At 49.5% G+C, this 19,818-nt stretch overlaps 1 protein-coding gene across 5 annotated transcripts in view; it reads left to right on the plus strand.

Moving 5' to 3' along the window:
• MTMR3 (myotubularin related protein 3) overlaps positions 1-19,818 on the plus strand; it is an 80,629-nt gene that overhangs the window by 54,853 nt on the left and 5,958 nt on the right. For all 5 annotated transcript variants that reach the window (XM_075435046.1, XM_075435044.1, XM_075435045.1 and 2 more), the window contains 8 exons: positions 5,629-5,834; positions 6,054-6,185; positions 8,213-8,324; positions 9,470-9,665; positions 11,291-11,476; positions 12,852-13,022; positions 15,037-15,182; positions 15,845-17,255. In XM_075435046.1, the coding sequence (XP_075291161.1) occupies positions 5,629-5,834; positions 6,054-6,185; positions 8,213-8,324; positions 9,470-9,665; positions 11,291-11,476; positions 12,852-13,022; positions 15,037-15,182; positions 15,845-17,255 (2,560 nt within the window). The remainder of the gene's footprint in view (positions 1-5,628; positions 5,835-6,053; positions 6,186-8,212; positions 8,325-9,469; positions 9,666-11,290; positions 11,477-12,851; positions 13,023-15,036; positions 15,183-15,844; positions 17,256-19,818) is intronic.

Consider the following 19,818-nt stretch of genomic DNA (forward strand, 5'->3'; position numbering starts at 1 on the left):
CAAATTACAAAAGAATGTATGTTAGCCCTATCTACATGCTTTAGATAGTTTTAATCAGACAGTCTCTTCCTTAGATTGAGTCCAGCAATTCTTCATAATGAAATTACTTCTCTCAGACACTGGTTTTTCGCAGCGGCTTTCGTAAGAAATATATTTCAGCATCTGTTTGGTTTTCTTCCCAAATATTCTGGAACCTGTCATTTAATACCTTGGCCACTTTCCTGGTGTAGTTACCTGCCCATAAATGTTTAAAATCTCTTAAAGAAATCAGATGACAAAGGGATTAAAAGGCTAGTGAATACTGATAAGTCCATGAGGTCTGCCCAGCCACCCATTCCTTCGAAACGGACAGAAAGGAAGAGCTGTGCTCTGAGCAGCAGACTGAATTCAGAGATCAGCAAAGCTGACAAATTTGGACAGCTTGGTTCAGAGGAGCAAGTGTGCAACGAGTTAAGGGTAGGCCACAAAACATTCTTTACTTAGCTTAAGAGTTCTTGCTCCATGAAAAGAGAACAATTAGCTGTGGCAGCAGACCATTGTATTGAAATCTTCCTATCTTTTCTCCTTGTTCTTCCAAATCATCATCATCATCAACCCGTGGAACGGTTTGGGGTGGCAGGGACCTTTCGAGGCCATGTAGTCCAACCCCCCTGCAGCGAGCAGGGACTTCTCCAACCAGATCAAGCTGCTGAGAGCCCCGTCCAGCCCGGCCTCGAATGGTTCCAGGGATGGGGCATCTCCCACACCTCTGGGCAGCTGGTGCCAGTCTTTCACTCCCCCCGCTTAGTGTAAAAAATTTCTTCCCTATACCCAGTCTAAATCTCCTCACTTTCAGTTTAAACCCATTACCCCTTCTGCTATCGCGACAGACTCTGCTAAAAAGCCTGTCCCCATCTTTCTTGTAAGCCCCCTTTCCGCATTGAAAGGCTGCTCTAAGGTCTCCCCGGAGCCTTCTCCTCTCCAGGCTGCACAGCCCCAGCTCTCCCAGCCTCTCCTCCCAGCAGAGGGGCTCCAGCCCTTGGATCGTCGCGGTGGTTAGCGTAGGCTCTTTCTGAGTGTTAAGGAATTGCTCCATCCTCTGTTGAGCTCTGTGAGGCGGAAAAAATGCTTTCCAGCATATACTAAATTTTTTGAGACTTTTAAGGCATTTCATTATTATGGTTGTACATATAAGTACGTACAGATATATAGTGTAAAAGAACAGTGTAATTTATGTTTGCATTCCTGGGTACAGCTTGTGTTCTGGGGGATTTGTGGGAGAGTGATTTGAATGTTCAAAAGGCCTCATAGCCTGAAATTGTTTTATCCCTGGCATTCAGTGTTCCACAGTGCTGATGAGACTGTGTGTTAAACTACCACGGGTTTTCATCTGTCATCTTAAAGTCACTGGGGGAAAAGTTTTTCTCTTTTTTGATTTCTTTCTGCATGCTGACATTTAGTAATAGATTTTTTCAGGACATCCAGTTCCTCATTCTGCGCTCTGATAGAGCTCACCTCAGCTCGTGGTTGATGATCCATGTGATTGGAAATCCCGGTGTAGTTTTCCTTCCTAGATATGTTACCATAAATACAGCTTTTTTCTTACTTTCGGAGGAGTAAGGGATAAAAGCTCATTTGGCGTTTTTATCTGTTGAAGATGATTTTGGGACTATTGGTTTCATTTTTGATCACATTTTTTAGAAATCTGCCATTTTTGCTTTACCTCAGAGGGAAAAACCTAATAATGATTTTTTAAAAATTCGTTCAATAACTTCTCCGCTACTCTTCTGACCACTGGGCCAGAGAGAGCCCAGCGCCACGGACCCTGGGCAACAAGCCCTGGCTGGCTGTTCTTGTAAAGCCTGCAGGAGCTGTGACGGGAGGCACCGGCTGCAGGGCTGCGCGGCCGTGTTCCGGGGCAAGCTGCAGGGATACTCGGTTGCGACTGGGCTGGCAGGAGGGTTGCTGCTCTCTTATGATCAGGCTTCTAGCAGAATCTCACACCCAGCTTCTGCAGGTTTTCTCTGTCTACAATTTTTTTTAACATCTCGACATATGTTTCTGTCGGTAGGTCTGGCTGTAACACGGGGTTTGTAGCTTTTCTGTTTTGGTGCCAGAAAACTGATGTTGGGGAGAAGCCTTCTGGGATTTTGTGGGAAGGCTGCAGAGAGGGGTTCATAGATTACCTAAACAGGCTCCTAAACTCCTGGGAACCTCCTTGGAGCCAGCGGAGCCGCAGGGCTGGCTCGCCCGCTGCTGGAGGCAATTCCCCGGGCAGGCCGCGATTCTGCCCGCACGGGGAGCCAGGGTGCATGGAAAATGTTTGTCTGTCCTGTATGTGCTGAATTATGTCTGTGAATCGCAGCAACGACTGCTTTCGGCTGCAAGGATGAGTAGTTCAGTAACGCTATGGAGGGAGCTAGTGAAACCTGTGTTAGTGCTGTGGCTTTGGAGTTCGAAGGACTTGGTGGATCTACTGTTGTGCTCCGAGGGCTGCTGGCGCCCAAGGACGATCAAGCACGCGCAGCGGTATACCCTGCGTCACGCAGTTTCGCAGTGCTTTGTGAAGAGCTCGGTAGCTGTCTGGTGGTGATGTCCTGCTTGGCTTCTGTAAGGACTGAGCACCTTGCTTTGTCACTAGAGGGTTAGGAAATTTGCAGTGGAGGGTTTGCTTTAACTTTTTTTTTGATCTCTTCTTGGTTACTGAGGTCTGGGTGGCACCGTCTGATCCCCAGCTCTGTCTCTGGGGACCTCGCGATCACACTTAAGCTATTTGCTATTTTTTGTTCCCGCGGCCAGTCCGGTTGGAGCGAGTGTGATTCCTCAGGCTTCCAGCATCGCCGTAAATCGAATCGTTTGCTGATTTCTGCTGGGACCTCTGAACAGTGCATATTTGTGCAGGCTTAGGAGCGTCAGGGCTTCACAGCTATCGAGGAACTCAGCTTTTGGCCTAATGATTCTTTATGATTTGTGGTAGAATTGGGAGGCGAGAGCCTGGGAATGAAAATATAACTGTTTATGAACCTATGAAAATGATTCTGCAGGCAGGTAGTAATGAAATCTGGGAGAACATATGGAAAAATAAATGAGTTTATCTGAGCATTCAGAATCGATTTCTTACATGCGTAAGGATGTGTTGTTATTTGTGCAAGTGTACCAGGGAACTACGTGCCCTTTCCGTGATCGGCATGCATTTTTTTCTGAACTAATTTGTTACCAGCAGAGCTGTTTCTGGAGGGCTCTTCGTTTCAGCAGACACACGTTTTCCTCTGCGTGCAGTCAGCTGGCACCTGCTGTAAATGCCGTGGCATTCAGATTGCTTTCCCAATTACAAAAGAGCTATGAAAAACAGTTAAAATACCACATTGCAACCTGTTCTATAATTGTAAGTTTTTGCAGCAGAGAGCCTTACCCCGATGTAAGCGTTGCTTTTGGACGAGTAGCCCCAGGCCAGCGCTGCCGTGACTCTGCGGAGGGGGGGCTGTGCAGCGTCTGACGGGGGCTCAGCAGCTCTGACAGCGGAGTATAAACGGGCTTGTGACACCTCCATAAACAATTACCACAGTGGTGAGAGGAAAAAAATGTGGAGATTAGTATGTGTGGGTGGGCATTCTCCCTGTTCGGGCTGTCCGAGCCAACTGTTCAGACTGGCTGAGAGGTTCAGCCGCCCTCAGCATTCCGAGTCGTCGCCTGCTTAGGGGGAATTAAACCACTCCTGGCTGACACGAAGCTGAGATGGCCGGTTTGTTTGCAGGGAGACTGAAATCCTTTGCTGCATCATAACTTAGAGGAACCATAGTTGGCCTGCGCATAGTTCATAAATGCGGGGTTCTGGTGGGAGTCCTGCGCAAGCACGGCGTTGCCTAGAGGTGCTTCTCTTACAGGGGTGGGTGTCTGTTAAAAGGGGTGCTTACAGGGGTGTAGCCATTGAAATGGAGAAGAGCAGCGTGTGGGTAAGTGGTGGGGTATTGCAGGTGGGCAGGAGGCAGGGAGGAAATGTTTCCAGGTGTACCATTCCTTGGCGTTGCTGGCTGGCCGTGTGGCCCAAGAGAAGCTGTGTCTCTGCTCTGCTGTGGCCGCTCCAGCTGCAGCTCTGCGTACCGACAGCCGGGCTTCCATTCCTGCCATGGCCAAGGGCCTCCGAACTCGGGGCCCTGCTAGCGAAGGTCACCGAGGGCGTTGCTAGTGCCAGAGGGAACTGCTTCGGAGAACGGGGAATTGGATTTCTCCTGGCAGCGGTGGGATGTGCCAGCGGGGAGGCAGCAAGTAAAACTACAGGGATAATATGTTTCAGTACTCTTTTATGATAGATTATAGGGGAGAGTGTGTAAATCTCTTTCAGAGCCTGTTTACAGTGGTTGGATAAATTTTAATTATTTCAAATCTGTTCTTTGTGTAGTACAAGAAGCTAGGTCAAATTTAAGAAAAGAACTACTAACTCTTCAGACATGTAGTTTATGTCACTCCACAGAAGAAGATAGCTACGTTCAAGTTAGGTCATTCTTCAGTTACCTCCCTGACAGATTTTTTTACTGGTAGACTCATCTCCATTTGCCAGTCCTCTGGAGTTTTATCAGTGTATAGAGTGCTTGCAATTTATATCGCATTTTAGAAGAATAATACTCTGTTAATAAACAGTATTTCCTCCTTCAGTGCTGCTTAGGTGTCTGTAGCAAAGCTTACTTGCTCGTGGACTTTGTTATTTACCGGCTTAGCACCACACCGGTGCTTCGGCGTAAGAGCTGCTGCTGCTCGTCATCGTCCCCTTGGTGCTCTGCTGCTGGATGCAGTCAGTGTCTGGGGGGCGGCAGATGAAACGCTAGCCGAAGAGGGGTGGAGAAGACACACACACGGACGAGAAGCAGCCGAAAAGGGGATGGCAGAGCCACTCCTTTCCAACAGAGGCGAATGCCAAATTCAGCAGGAGTGAAAAGCTGGAGACGTCTCACACCCTGAGATGTGAAAGGCTCGTTTCCTTTTAGCTGGCAAAACAGTACCTAAACACTGGCTTCTGGGTACGGTTCAGCCGTGCTCGAGAGCCACCTCCTGTGATACTCCTGGATACCCTCGATGTGCAAGAGCAAGGTTTTGGGTGACCAGTAGGCATCATCAGACAGAAGGCATGCCAAATTCTGCCAGTATCTCCTACCAAAATTGTAACACCCTGCAGATTTAATTAGTGGTATGTTTTGATTTTTCAAAACCCCATCAAAAAGTGAATCTGTGGCTTTAACTCCTGTCTTCTAGCTTTAAAATTAGCAGGAGTTAAATCGAACTTTCCTATTTACTCTGGTATTACAGCAGTCGACCTGACTATCTGGCGGGTTTGAATACCACTTTTAACGCCTCCTTTGCTGTTCCAAACAGGAAACAATACTGAGCAAGGAAATGCTGTGCTGTCTCTTACTGACCCAGGCTTTGACTTTTACCTTTCCGTGACCGTGTGGTCGCAGCCAGCACTTTGAAGGGAAGCGAGTGGAATGCCTTGCCACTCAATCGCGGGCTGAGGATAACTGCTGAACAACAAAGAGGTCCCCGACAGGGGTGAAACTACTGGAACAAACCACTGAATTCTTCGTGCCTTCTGTGTTTTTCATCCTGATTCTTCAAGTTACGCACCGCTGTTCTTTTCATTCTTTCCCTTGTCAGGCACCAGAGTAATGGAGCAGTTATTTCCCGCTGTGGACAGCCCGAGGTCAGCTGGTGGGGCTGGAGGAATGCAGATGATGAACACCTTGTCCAGTCTGTAGCCAAAGCCTGTGCCTCAGATTCGAGGTCCAACAGTAACAAGTTAATGAATGGAAATTGTTCCAGAGATTTCTCCAATGGAGGGGACCTCTCTGATGTGGAATTTGGTAAGTTTGTCACTGCTCCTTTTCTGGAAAGGGCAGAGCTTTATGTAAAAGCTTAATCTCTTCTCTGTCCTGTAGCACATTGAATCCTTTCTATTTAGTGGGGCGTTCTCCAGTTTCTGTATGTGCAGTGCATATGCATTGTGGGACCGGAGTGAATCGTTGTAAACAGAGTCAGAAGTAGCCTGCTAGTTACTCATAAGTCGCCTGTCTCTTCCCCAGATTCCTCAATCTCTAATGCTTCAGGAGCAGAGAGTTTGGCAATACAGCCTCAGAAGCTTTTGATCTTAGACGCACGATCTTACGCAGCGGCTGTGGCGAACAGAGCCAAAGGTGGAGGCTGTGAGTGCCCAGGTAAGCAGCACTTCTGCTCAGTTCTCTGGAGTTAGTCAGAAGGATTTGCTCAGGTATAACTGCGCTGATGTACTTCAGCGGTGCACATTTAGCAGGCCGTGCGGATGCAGGTGCTGTTCATCGGTATGAAAGTTCTGGATCACTGCAGCTGTCACAGCCCTGCGAAGGGACAGGTTCAGCTGGTAATGAAGTGTGTTTCTCAGAGCGTGAAACCAGCTGGTGACAGTGTGCAGTAAATGCTGAACTGTGTGGAATATGCTGATCAGCTTTCCCCTGCTGAGTCAGATACATAAACTAGAGCGAGACAAAGGTGTCCAGTGTGCTGATGTCTAAAATAAACCTGAACAAACTTGTAAAAGTCCACTAACTGTAGAGGATAATGTTCTAGAATGGCTGTGGAGAATACGGCTCTCCAGCAGCTTGTCTAAAGCTGAAACATTCTTCAGCGTTTGTGTCATAACCCAAAGCAGCTGCAGTTGGTTGGAGATGATCCGCAGAGGTCCCTTCCAGCCCCCGCCATTCTGTGCTGTGCTGAAATCCTGACTGCTCTTGCATTTGTAACACATTTGCAGTTACCGCTTTCTGCATTCTTTGGCACTTGTAAATTGCTGGGGTTATAAACAAGATGCTGTTTGATGGACGCTAGTGGATATGAATGCAGCCTGTTAAAATTCCAGGGGTGGAGAGTCTAGGACAAAATACCGGGCAGAAAAACTGTAGATAAGATAGCAAAAGCTATGTTGACCATATATTCTTGTTTTGGCCTTTGCTGCAATGGCTGCACTTCGCCATGTAGCCACCAGTGACAAAAGGTGAATTTTCCATTTAACACATCAAAACGACCAAGTAATTTGTCATCAGAGAGTAAAACTTCAAAACAGAAGAGCATAGTATACAGGAGGTTTCATTTTCTTCCTGTATAATTGGTTCTTGGACTCTTTGTAGAAAACTTCCTAACAGCTTGTCACCTGCAATAATTTGACCTGCATTAAGTGCTTCCTTTTCACTGAGAAGCTTTCTCCAGGTATTGCCAAGTTTGTTCCGTTCTCTCTCTACAAAAGATGTTGTGCTTTATTTTGTATAGAACAAAATTCAGTAAAAAGACCAAAAAATGCTTACATTGGCTGATACTGCCAGTCGTGTTCTGGTTTGGGCCAGGATTTGTTGGACTGAGAAACAGCTGAGAAATCCGATGATAGAAAACATGCTCTTTGAAGAGACCGCTGCGTTTTCCTGCGCAAGCACTCAACATCCCATATTCTGGATCCTGATTAATTTTTTTTCTCTTGTAGCAAAGGTCATTTTGGCTATTGTGTCATCATTTTTGTCCCGAAGCCTCACGACAGAGGGAAACTAACTCTAGGAAAGCCTATGCATGGGTATTTTTCTGACGAGGGGCCCCGTGTGTGCCGGTGCTGCCTCCCCAGCGGAGCCCGGCTGCCGGAGTACATCCCGCAGCAGCATCCGGAGGCAGGCGCAGCGGTTCCGCCCGTCTGCTGTGTGCCTCAGCCCGGAGGATTTCTCATGCCTGTGGCGCTTGTTCCTCGTAATAGCAAACCTCAGCATAAAGCGGTGAATGCAGTAACCTCTCAGCCTTTTCGAGTGGTTAGGAAAAGGAATCTATATACATTAGTTTACCAAATTTAAGAACATCCATAAATTATCAGTTAAATATTGTTGGTGCTTTGCAGTCTCTGACGATGTTTCTCAGTCTTCTTAAAAACATTCTAGAACCTCAAGCACAGCGATACCGCTATTCCCATAGGTCTGGACTCTGCTTTTGGTAATGTGAAGTGAAACACTGCAAATAAATACACAAACACTTTGCTCTTTCCTGGTTTGCTGTGTTGTGATGTCTGGAGTACCTGCTGAACCCCAAGTACTAGTTTCTCCTTACGGAGTATTTCTAAACAGATGATTTCATCTGTCCACAGTAACAGTGGATGTTTTTACGAAGAAGCTTGTTTTAGAAATTAAACTTAGTGTAGTTTTTCGTTTCTTCCCTCTTGCTTGGTATTTCCCCACAGAATACTATCCGAACTGTGAAGTGGTGTTCATGGGGATGGCAAACATTCACTCCATCCGGAAGAGCTTTCAGTCGCTGCGTTTGCTCTGCACACAGATGCCAGATCCAGGAAAGTAAGTGGAGGTTTGGTGGGTTTTGCTTTTGTTTACGTGTTTCTGCAACTGCATTCTTTTGCTGCTGATTTGTAAACTGAAATTCAGTGTTTTTTCCCTTAGTGACTTTCCTGTGTAAGAAAACTAAGCTATATTTTTCACTTCCACAGAATTTGAGCTAAAGGAAGCAATTGCTTTATTATTGTTGAAGTGAACCTAGAAACTGAGATCTGAGATGATAATGTAGCCTTGAGTGTTGGTGCTAGAATGTTGCTACTTTCAGGTGGGCTTCTAAGGGCTAGCACTTAGGCTTGCCTGCTGTTCCTGGTTCTTTAGTCTTCACAGCTTGGCTCTCCTTCAGAAATTCTAGTGGTCTTCATGTACTTCATGCACTTGCAGTGTCATTTCAGGAGACGTACTGCATAGCCCTCCAGTACTCCGGGGTAACTAGCCTCTAATGGCCTATCGTCTCGGGAGCTTTGGAAGATTGGGTCTTCGCTGAGACACTGTAGTTGCCCCAGTTCTATTGCCCCTGCCACTTCCCTGTGTTGAATTTGCTGCTGAGAGCCTGCCATGGTTTCAAAGCAGATCCAGAATGGGCACCCTTACTAAACTGGATGTGTAGGTCTCCGTAGGGTAGAGATTCTTAAGATACCTGCAGCAGAGCTTGTAAAGCCTGGGAATAGTTGAGGTACAGGAGACTTTAAAGGCACCATGGGTTCCACCCTTCCACTGAAGCAGAGAGTTGTCAGGGACGTGCGGCAGAGTCCCAAGATACACCAGTGGTACTGGGACTGCGGGGTGGTCTGAATCCTCAGCTCAGAGGAAGGGAGACGGCAGAGGCTACTGGGAGTGGTGATTACCCAGTAGCGCTTACGTTGTCCGTTGCTGGTGATGTGTTGTGCTCTTGTCTGGGAAAATGTTATTTAAGCGTCTTGCAACTGTTACGCAGCAAAGCAGACCCCAGAGACTGGCTGTTCCTCAGGTGGACTGCGCGGCTCTGTTTCTTACAGATCTGGGAAAATGTTAATGAGACGTAAACGAAAAATATTCAAGAATCACATTCACAGCTTATTAAAATAGGAGCTTTGACTTGATAGATTCAAAGATCCAAACCTGAAAACGTTTTAAAAGAGCAAAAACTGTCTTCTGTTGTTTTCCTCTAGCTGGTTATCGGCTCTGGAAAGCACCAAATGGCTGCAGCACTTGTCTGTGCTCCTGAAATCCGCGCTACTCGTAGTTCACGCTGTGGACCGAGACCAGCGACCAGTCTTGGTGCACTGCTCGGACGGCTGGGACCGAACCCCCCAGATTGTGGCGCTGGCCAAGCTGCTGCTCGATCCCTACTACAGGACCACAGAGGTTTGTAAACCGTCTGTTAGCGCATGAGGTAGCTGCTGCGTTTGGGTCCTGTTCTGAGGAAGTCTGTCTAGAAATGATCTCAGGTTTTTCCACTAGAAAAGGCACTAAAGCTAGCGGGAGTTTAGCAACGGTAGTCTGCAGATACAGTTACGTACAGGTGTAAATATAGTCTGTAATTCAAGAACAGATTGTATTTCCCCCTTTGCTGTAACTGCAGAGTCATGGTCTGTGCTTCCCCATGTTTAGCTTGGGAGTGTGTAGTACAAAGCGCTACGGACTGCAGTTTCCATTACACCGTTGCAGTTTCTCAGCCAGCTATTAACACAAAGCCTTTCTCTTTTCTGGGTTTCCCAACTGCATGTTTTCCCAGTTTCACATCTTCGTTGTCCTCTGTCACTTAGTTCTATTTCTCTTGGGTTTTCAGCCTGAATTTTCTCCCCCATCACTTTTCAGCATTGTGATATGTGATGGCTGGATTCTACCTGCCAGCCCACTTGCAAGCTGCCTTTGTTGCCTAGGACAGAAGGATGTGTCTGAACACCGTGCTAGAAACTGCGGCTTAAAGCCTCGGGCACACGAGGACCAGAAGGTTCGACTGTAGCAGTGCCCTTTGGATGAAACTGTGGAAACTTCTGAGATCCTTTTTCACACGGGTTGTAGAAGTTCGCATCCGTCAGGTCAAAACATCCTGCTGTGTCCTTGGCACAGGACCTCCCGCTGGTCCCGCCGCCGAGTGCTGTTGTGCCTGTTCAAAGTGCAGAGTTCTTCTGGACATGCTCTTTGCCTGCCTTCTTGTCCCCACTGCATCAGAGACGACCGTAAACTGTAGCTGTCTATGCAAGGACCAGAAAGCTTTAGGAAAATGAGTCTGCAGCATTGTTACATTTCAAGCTTTTCAGCTGTCAGCTGTTATTTTTGCTCTGATTACAGCCATTGACTTAATAAGCGTGCTCTACCATTTGTCTTTCCGCTAAGAATCAAAGCCTTCCTCCCCTGTGATGGGTTTTAGGTCCTGCAGGATGAGATGTTGCATTCTGGTGCTCAGCTGGGCACTGGTTTGAAATGTTCTCTGCCCTTTTCGTTTGCATAAGAAACCATGCAACTCGACCTTTGCTCCACCTGGTGACCACTGCATTTGGTTTACACACAGGCAGGCACTCTGAGCGTGGATGTCCTTTCGTGGGTGATTTGTTTTCTTTCATGACACACAGATCCGCCCCTCATTTTCAAGGGAGAGCTTTCGGATTTCCTCTCCTGTCGCAGTGTTGGTTACCACCATCCAGAGGGCTGTGGTCGAGGTGAAGTTCCTACTCACCCCTGCCTGGCCAAGACTGGTCTCGCAGCAGGATCCTCCCTGCCAGTCAACAAGGGCTTAACCTGCCATACTCCCTGTCCTGTTCGTGTAGGCTTGGGAGCTGGTGTCCATCTTGGTGTCACTGGGCAGCGTTGCAGAACTCAGGGGCGTTAGGTGAAGCGGTAAAGAGAAGTAATGAGGCCAATGCTGAAGGGAAGTGGGAGGGAGCGAGAGGGACAGTAATAAGGTGATTCCCACGAGTCTCAGACTGTCTTAGAAAATGGAACCAAAGAAAAGTAGGATCTTCTCACCTGTACTTTCATTTCTGCAGGGTTTCCAGGTGCTAGTGGAGACGGAGTGGCTGGATTTTGGCCACAAGTTTGCAGATCGCTGTGGCCATGGTGAGAATTCGGATGACCTAAATGAGCGCTGCCCAGTGTTTTTACAGTGGCTGGACTGCGTCCATCAGCTCCAGAGGCAGTTCCCTTGCTCTTTCGAGTTTAACGAAGCATTCCTTGTGAGTTGTGGCTTGAGAGATTGCTGTTTTATAGACTGCTTCTAAACCAGTACCCAGTACTAACATACTGCAGAGCCCCGAGGGGTTTCTCATTTTCGCATCTATCGGTGACACACTGCAGCCTGATAAAGGGAACGGGAGAACTGCCCAGGTACCGCAGACAGAAGTCCTTGTATGCTCCATGGGACCTGAGGTCTGCTCACTCTGAAAACCAGAGCAGGTCCTTTAAGGACTTCTTTTTAAAGAAAGAAATAAATGATACGACTTTAATAGTCTCACCTAAGAGGTGCTGAAGTAACTCTGGCATAATACGTCCAAACAGCGTGAAAAAAGTCATAGTGCAATAAAACCTTGGTCTTGTTTTGAGGTGAAGGCTCCTCCTCTAAAACCAACTTCCCCCTTAGCTTTCCATCCAGGGTTTCTCTTGAAAATGCGTAGGCCGTACAAGCTGTGTTTATTTTCTTCCGAAGTGCACAGCTCTCCTGTTAGAGATTTGCCTAGGATGGTGAACACCTGTTCCCAAGGCTGGGAAGCAGGGCTCTGGGAAAGCGGCAGTCACTGCCTGCAGTAATCTGAAGCATCGAAGTTTTTATGAAGTGTCTGATCCACTACGAGATGTGAAGCATGCTCCTGTGATTGCAGTGGGCTTGAATTACCACTTGCCAGCTCAGCCGTGTAACGAGTGTATGTCCAGTCCTAGCTGAGCTCGGCTGTGAAATGAGATACACAAGGTTGTAACTGGCTTCACGGCACACTGCCGAGCTACAGGAGCTGCCTGTGAGCATGCCCGTAGCATTGCGGCCTTTTCAGAGTAAACCCCTGAATTTGTTAGAGTACTGAAGTACTTGTCTTCATTTAAACGTCTGACTAATCCCATGGAAGTCATTTATATGCGGAAAGTGAAGTTCATGTGAAGCTATTTTGTCAGGCTGGGACCACGGGATGCAGTGAATAATGCTCAGGGTGTGGGTGCTGTGTGCGCTTATGCCAGCGTACAGACAGTAACTCTGCTCCCCACCGTGCTCTGCCATTCTGCTGCGTTAATGTTCTGTAACGGGGTCATGATTCTCTGCTTTGCCCGTCCTGTGGGGCTGTGAGTCTGAATCAGTGAGCCTTTTATACTTGATTATGAACAAATATGTTGTCTTTGTATTTTATATTTTTTTCCTGAATTTATTTAGTTATTATTTTAAAAGATTCCACTATGCTTGAGTTCTTTTGCAGTTAGTTTATAAGAAGGTGTACGAAAAATGTTAGGTGCGTTTGTAGATCAGCCGTTAGAAGGGGGGTGTGTTGCTTCTGCAGCCTGAACGTTGCTTCTCGCATGAAGCTGGTATCTTCTGCCGCGTGACAGTGCCTGTGTTGGTCTGTGCAGGTGAAACTGGTGCAGCACACCTACTCTTGCCTCTTTGGTACATTCCTGTGCAACAACGCGAAAGAGAGAGGAGAAAAACACACTCAGGAACGGACCTGTTCTGTCTGGTCTTTGCTGCGGGCAGCAAACAAAGCCTTTAAAAACCTGCTCTACTCCTCCCAGTCCGAATCCGTACGTATCCTCCCTTCCCCACCGCGCGGGGGGAGTCCCCGCGGGGGCTCCCGGGCCCAGAGTTCCCCAGAGCGTGTCCCTTGAAGATACCCAAGCTGGGAGCCGGCGTGATGGCTTGCTGCCATCGTGAACACGGTGTGGAGACGGGCATTTCCAGCACGGTGTGCTCCGCTCCTCGCCGATGCGTGCCTCAGAACGCTCCGTTCAGTCCAGCGTTTCAAGTCTTGCATGAAGTTTGCTGAGATTTGAGGAATGTCAAATGCAGCCTCAGGGATTTCTCTATGCTGGAAATGTGTTTTCTGTAACTACTTTGCTTTATTTTTTGTAACAGCCAACATTTCAGTTTCTTTCTAGAGAACTAAGCTACGACAGAGGAGTGTCGTAAAATTGCATACAAACCTGGTCGCTGTGTCTATATTCATCCTAAATCTGAACAAAAGAAGTAACTCACATTATTTAGTGTATCTTAGTCCTTGCACCTGGTTGGTTTGTCTCTTCCGTAGCGATAGCTCACTGCAGCCTCTGGGAAGGGCCTTACAGCACCTTTTTGTGCCTCTGGTACAGGGGCACGCAAGGCGTTCAAGGTGCGGTGTGGTGGGCGTGTGAACCAGCAGTCAGCAAGCGGCCTCGTGGTTAGGACAGCAGAAAGCTTGTCCACATCTAACCCCTTTTTGTTCATGGAAGGATCAGATACCATAAACCGAACTGTAAGGACCGTGCAATGCTTTTGCATGTGATAGAAGTGGCTTTTAATTGTTCCTTAGAGTAAAATTAAAACCTGGCTTAGTAGCAAAGAGTTTATGCTGACCTCTGTTACAGAAAGGTTAGTTTTATATTCACCTCAGCCCTCCGCGGCGGGCTGGCTCCCGGGACACCGGCCACGCAGCCTGTGCTCGCTGCGCAGATCCCGTTTGTCATTGCCACAGCGACGGCAGAGCTCTGCCAGACTGTCCAGCCTGACACTGGCATTGCGAGAGCGGAGGGGCAGCTGAAAGCACCAGCCGCTGCAGATAAACGGGGCTCACTGGGGCTTCGAGGTCCAGGGCTGCATCTTGGTTTTCCCTGAAAATGCCGGCGGGTTTGCCCGGGAGGAGCCGAGGGAGTGCTGGTGAGGCGGGCAGCGTGGGCAGGGCTGTCCGCGTCCGGCAGCGTGGGTACAGTCTCCGGGCCCTGGCCTCTGCTCCCACTCGATGCCGCGCTGCCGCGTACCGAGCTAACTGAGAGAATTTGTCTGTGTGTGGGACTTCTGATAATCTCCTGTCTCGTGTTCATCTTTTGGTGGTTTTGCTTCAGTGTTTAGAAGGCGCCTCTGTGATGTAGCCACAGAAGTGATAAAAGCAAAGCCGTGTCCGAGCAGCATCCGTGAAGCCAAGCCGCCCCCCAGCCCTGCCCCTGCTCAGTGGCCGCGAAACCCTGCCTGCTCTTCCACGAGGAAGGTTCCGGGGGAAGAGTGGAACTGATAGTGACCCGAGGTGTTTGTAATCTGAAACAGAAAGCAAATTCCACAGTCAGGGAGTCCCTTTTAAGAGCGAGCTGCCTCTTCAGCAAAGTAATTCTGCATGTCCTTAGTTTTTAACATAGGAGCGCTTCCATTAAAGACAGTGTTAGCTTTGCATTTGAGCCTGTACAAGGAGGCGATTAGTTCAGCTCTGCTACGGCGCGGTATCACACAGAGTGCAAGGAAATTTTTGTGCTAGCCATGGGCCACTGAGTTCTGTAGCAGTTTAAATCGCTCCGAAACGTTATTAAGGTGTAGGTTCACACAGGACATTGCAGTAATTCGTTCATGAGAAGCTGAAAGCTGGCGTTGTTATGCCTCAGCCGCCTTCTCTGAAAGAAAAAATAATTATATATCCCAGGGCAGCTGATGAAAAATGCCAGAGCTGCCCACTGGCCTGCAGAGTTATCTGGAGATGTAGCAAAGCCTCCCAGCTGCAAACCCGAACAGCGAAGCACCGCGGTCGGGTCGGAACGCTGCTCTGCATTCTGATCGCCGTCTGTTCCGCCCGCTCAGGTGCTGTACCCCGTCTGCCACGTGCGGAACTTGATGCTCTGGAGCGCTGTTTACCTGCCCTGCTCGTCCCCCTCCACGCCTGCCGATGACACCTGCGCCCCATACCCCGTTCCAGGCTCCAGCCCTGAAGAGCAGCCTCTGGGCAGGTGAGCCTCGAGCCCGGAAATCCCATCCTGTAAAGTAAGATCAACAGAGAATACTGTGCGATATAAAGAGGAGAAGCTTGTGGTGGGAGGGGAGTTCTTTTGGGGGGCTGATTTGTGGGGCGGTGTGACTGCCCAAGAGCAGTCTGTCCGTGCTGCAGTTTTGAAAGCTGTGACGTTGCGGGGGTGGGAGCATAACAGAGAGAAGGTTGGCAAATAGAGCGAAGCTCTGGGTGTTGCATCGCCGTGGAGGGTTCCTCATCCTCGTGGGACAGAAGCTGTTGGTTGGTTGGCTTGAATTTGAGTGTTTTTTTAGTGTTGCATAACCATTTTTTGGCTTGTTTTGGGCAATGATTCTGAGCACGTGTTCATGAGGAGGAGTGACCAGACTGCAAGCGTTTGTGCTTTGTGGTAAAGGGATTATTCTGGGAACGTTTGAAGTCTGATTGAACATATTTTCCTGGTGGCAAAGAAAGAAAGTACTGAAGCGGCTCTGCGCTACAGATGGTCGAAATGTGCTCCGAGATAATACTTCACAGAAGTCCATTAGCCAGCAGACTGTTACTGTCCTAATTGGGGGGGGGAGTTTTTAAACTGTAGTAGCTAAATGTTAAAAAAAAACCTCCTCCCCTGCTTTTGGATTCTGATGATTTGTGCCTTTGTAGGTTACCAAAGACAAGATCATTTGACAATCTGACAACAGCCTGTGATAGCAGCGTGCCTACAGCCAACCGACGTAGCAGCGACCCCAGCCTCAACGAGAAGTGGCAGGAGCACCGCCGGTCCCTGGAGCTGAGCAGCCTGGGGAACCCCGGGGACGACCCCTTCGATGGAGACAGCCTGAGCAGACCAGGCAGGCCGCCGCTTGGGGCAGAGCTTTCTGTTGCAGCTGGCGTGGCGGAGGGGCAGATGGAGAACATTTTGCAAGAGGCCACTAAAGATGATGTTGGTTTGGAGGAGCACTCTAGGGGTAGCCTGGAGACAGCAGGTAAAGGGGGCGAGGTGGCCCTGGATAAGGAGAGGAGAACTGAACATCTGCGTGGGTATGTCGGTGACCGCTGTGAAAAGGCTGAGGCGGATAAAGGTATCGCGCTGAACAATCCAGCATCCAGTCCCCAGCCAGGGGCACAAGGCGCTTCGGCGCTGAGAGGACAGCAGGGTGAGCATGCTGATCTCGGTAGCACTGTCCAGAAGTTACCTCAGGTGAAGGGACTGCAGGCCCTTCCTCTGGAGGGCTTTGTAAATAGAGACGCGCAGAAGAATGCGGAGGAAGAAGGGGTTAGCAAACTTGAAGGAGAAGCAGAGAGCCCGTACAGTACAGTGCAGGCCGCCCTGCTCTTACCTCTGACAATCCCGCACGAGGCAGGAACATCCAGCATCGACAGCTCTACAGAAACCTTAACAGAGAGTGAAGAGCTCAGCCCGAAGGGTCCTTGCCATCGACCTCACCCCATCGACAACAGCGCTGATGAACTTTCTCGAACTGTTGAAAACAGGCTAGGGGAGGAGAGCCTGCTAGAGCTGCAAAAACTGGGCACAAAAGTACACAGGACTTCTGGTAGCAGCAACCCACACATCCCGATGCCTTCCCCTTGTGCCTTGCCTTTAGCTGAATGTAAAGAGGAGGTGGTGTGTAACGGAGAGCCGGAGCCTGAGAACAAGGTGGCAGAGAAGCCCGTGGGGTTTAGTGTCGCCCAGAAGTACCCGGCGACAAACGGGCACTGCGTGAACGGAGAGGACGGTAGGGCCAAGGCCTCTCTGAGTCGGCAGGTCTCCGCAGCTAGCTGTAGTTCCGCACAGCTGCACTTCAGGAACTTGCCCCAGAAGTGGCTGTTCAGTCACCTGGGTAAGCAGCAGGCAGCCAGCAGCCCCGACCAGCCTGCCAGGAGCCACCTGGACGACGACGGAATGCCCGTCTACACCGATGTCATCCAGCAGCGCCTGCGCCAGATCGAGACCGGCCACCAGCAAGAAGTGGAGACCTTGAAGAAGCAAGTGCAGGAGTTGAAGAGCCGGCTGGAGAGCCAGTTCCTGAACAGCTCCCTGCGCCTCAACGGTGATTATGGAGACGAAGTGGTAAGTGGGGTGGTCACTGGGCTGCTGCTGGCAGCAGTGGGCTCGTTAGTCCGGTTCTGAATGTCAGCGTATCATCAGCTCTTGGTTCATTGGTCAGGTAGTGATTTTTTTTTTGGGCTGTACAGGCTTTTATAGAAGTGTCAAGGTCATTCTGAAGAGGGCAAACGACTGACAGAGTACATGGCAAATGGCAATTAGTGATGATGAATATTTTCACCATACTGCAGTTTGACCATGAGTGTAGCAAGGTTTGATTTCGAGAGGAGTGTTCTGCAGCATGCTTGGACATCCTGGACGCACTTGGACACCTGCAGTGGCTTTATTCCAAGACCCGCTTGCTGTGCTGGTGTTTTGATGTACAGGCAAAGTTACTTTCTGAGGGACGCGGATGTGTCCTTTGCTGGGACGGCAGCGCAGGGCTGAGCTCTGCGTGCACAAGGTGAGAAGGGTGCGGCAGTGCCTGCGCCGTTAGCTCAGCACCGTGGAGTTGGAGCCATCCCCTTTCCGGGTGGCTGGCCTGCACGTGGCTCGTTAACTGGGATCAGTTACGAGCTTTTGTGACAGTCCTGTGTCAATGAGGGTTTCTTCTCAACAAATTAAGATTTTTAAGGGAGCTTTGAAACTGTGCTTTTACTTGGAAGTGTTTAAAGTTGTAGAGGCTGTAGTTGGAGGCATGGTTCAGATACAGTATGCTAATTTCTGTAGCAGTGACATGATCTGTGCAGTTGGGACTGCAGAAGAAATTTTTAAATTGGAAATCAAAGAAGTGCAGTTCCAAGTTTGAGGCCTCCCTAGCTAGAACAGGTTTTCTACATGTCTGTGTCGTGGGTGGATTTTTGAGTTGCTTCTCCCATACCTGTTTTCTACCTAATGTTGTCTCCTCTTTTGACTAATAAATAAAGTCAAAAGAAACACTGTCCCTGGCCTTACAGGGTTGTTGGAGTGTAACGCTGCCTCGCAGAACAAGCAGGAGTCCCGCTCCGCAGCAGCCTGCAAGCACAGGGCAGCTCTGCGGACTGCTGCACAGCCTGGGTTTTCCAAGGCCCAGTATTACTAGTTAGAGAAAATAAACGTTGAGGGGAGAGCAGCTTGGGAACTGGGCAGGCACGGGAGGAGGAGCAGGACGCGATGGGGACGGTGAGGAGACGTGCAATCCTGAGACAGAGTTTGTATCTTCCTGTGGGGTTGAGCAGCAGGCAGAGCGTTGGCCTGTGATTCCCCAGCTTGACACAGCAAGTACAAGAATTTTCCTTTTCCTACATGCACGTCGCGGTGTGTCTTATATGCCTGCAAAACTGAGCAAAAAAATTCATAAGAGGTTTCCAAGTTTTGTTTATTTACGGTAATGTTGCGCAGTGGCAGAGGTGCTGGGCAGTCCCAGGTGCGGTCGCTGCGAAGGCTGCGGAGACCGGCCTGGCTGTTGGCGGGGAGGCGGCAGCCGCCGGCGCTCTGCGGGGGTCCCTGCCGGCTGGGCGGGCTCCTTCCAGAGACGGGGTGCTCTGGCTGAACTCAGCGTGCGCCCTTTTTAAGGGCCTTGGCGAACCACAGCGTGGGGCTGGCTGTGAGAGCACGCGTCCGCTACGAGGATGAGGAGGGGACTGGAGCATCTCTCCTATGAGGAGAGGCTGAGGGAGCTGGGCTTGTTCAGCCTGGAGAAGAGAAGGCTGAGAGGGGACCTTAGAAATGCCTCTAAATACCTGCAGGGTGGGTGTCAGGAGGACGGGGCCAGACTCTTTCCAGTGGTGCCCAGCGGCAGGACAAGGGGCAACGGGCACAAACTGAAGCAGAGGAAGCTCCGTCTGAACACGAGGAAGAACTTCTTCCCTCTGAGGGTGACGGAGCCCTGGCCCAGGCTGCCCAGGGAGGCTGTGGAGTCTCCTTCTCTGGAGATATTCCAGACCCGCCTGGCCGCGGTGCTGTGCAGCCTGCTCTGGGTGACCCTGCTTGGGCAGGGAGTTGGGCTGGGTGACCCACAGAGGGCCCTGCCAACCCCCACCATGCTGTGATTCTGTGAAAATCACCCTTTTTAGGAACCTGCTCTCTGCCTTCCGTTGGTACCTCGCCTTGGGAGTAGCAGGCTTTCTGCTGGAGCTCCAGTGGTGCCCATTCCTCAGGCACAGAAGGACATTAACGCTGGATTTCTTGCTGGTTTTAATGTATTCTAAGGGCTGGCTCAGTTTTAAGTCAGTTAAAACACAACTCTGCCTGGATAGAGTATATTAAGGAAGCACTGTTCCCAAAAACCCTGTGTATGGCACATGCACGGCTCACATTCCGAGTTTCCCATGTGTGATTTGGCTTGTATTCTCCAGAGTTTTTGCTGACAAAAGGATGTATGTATTAGTAGTATTAGTTCTGAAAGTGAAACAACCTTGGGAAGGAAATGCGACCGTGAAATTGGGGCCACAGATAGCAGCTCCTTCGGTTAATTGCCCAAAGTGTTGCCGGAACTTTGTGCCAACACAGCAGAAAGCGCATTTTAAATCCATTCTATCATCAGAGGGTCAGACAGTGACCTGCTGGGGTTTTTGGCTTGGTGGCGGTTTATTTTTTGCCCTTCACC

The sequence above is a fragment of the Opisthocomus hoazin genome, chromosome 13 (genome assembly GCF_030867145.1).
Source record: "Opisthocomus hoazin isolate bOpiHoa1 chromosome 13, bOpiHoa1.hap1, whole genome shotgun sequence".
Taxonomy (NCBI): Eukaryota; Metazoa; Chordata; class Aves; order Opisthocomiformes; family Opisthocomidae; genus Opisthocomus; species Opisthocomus hoazin.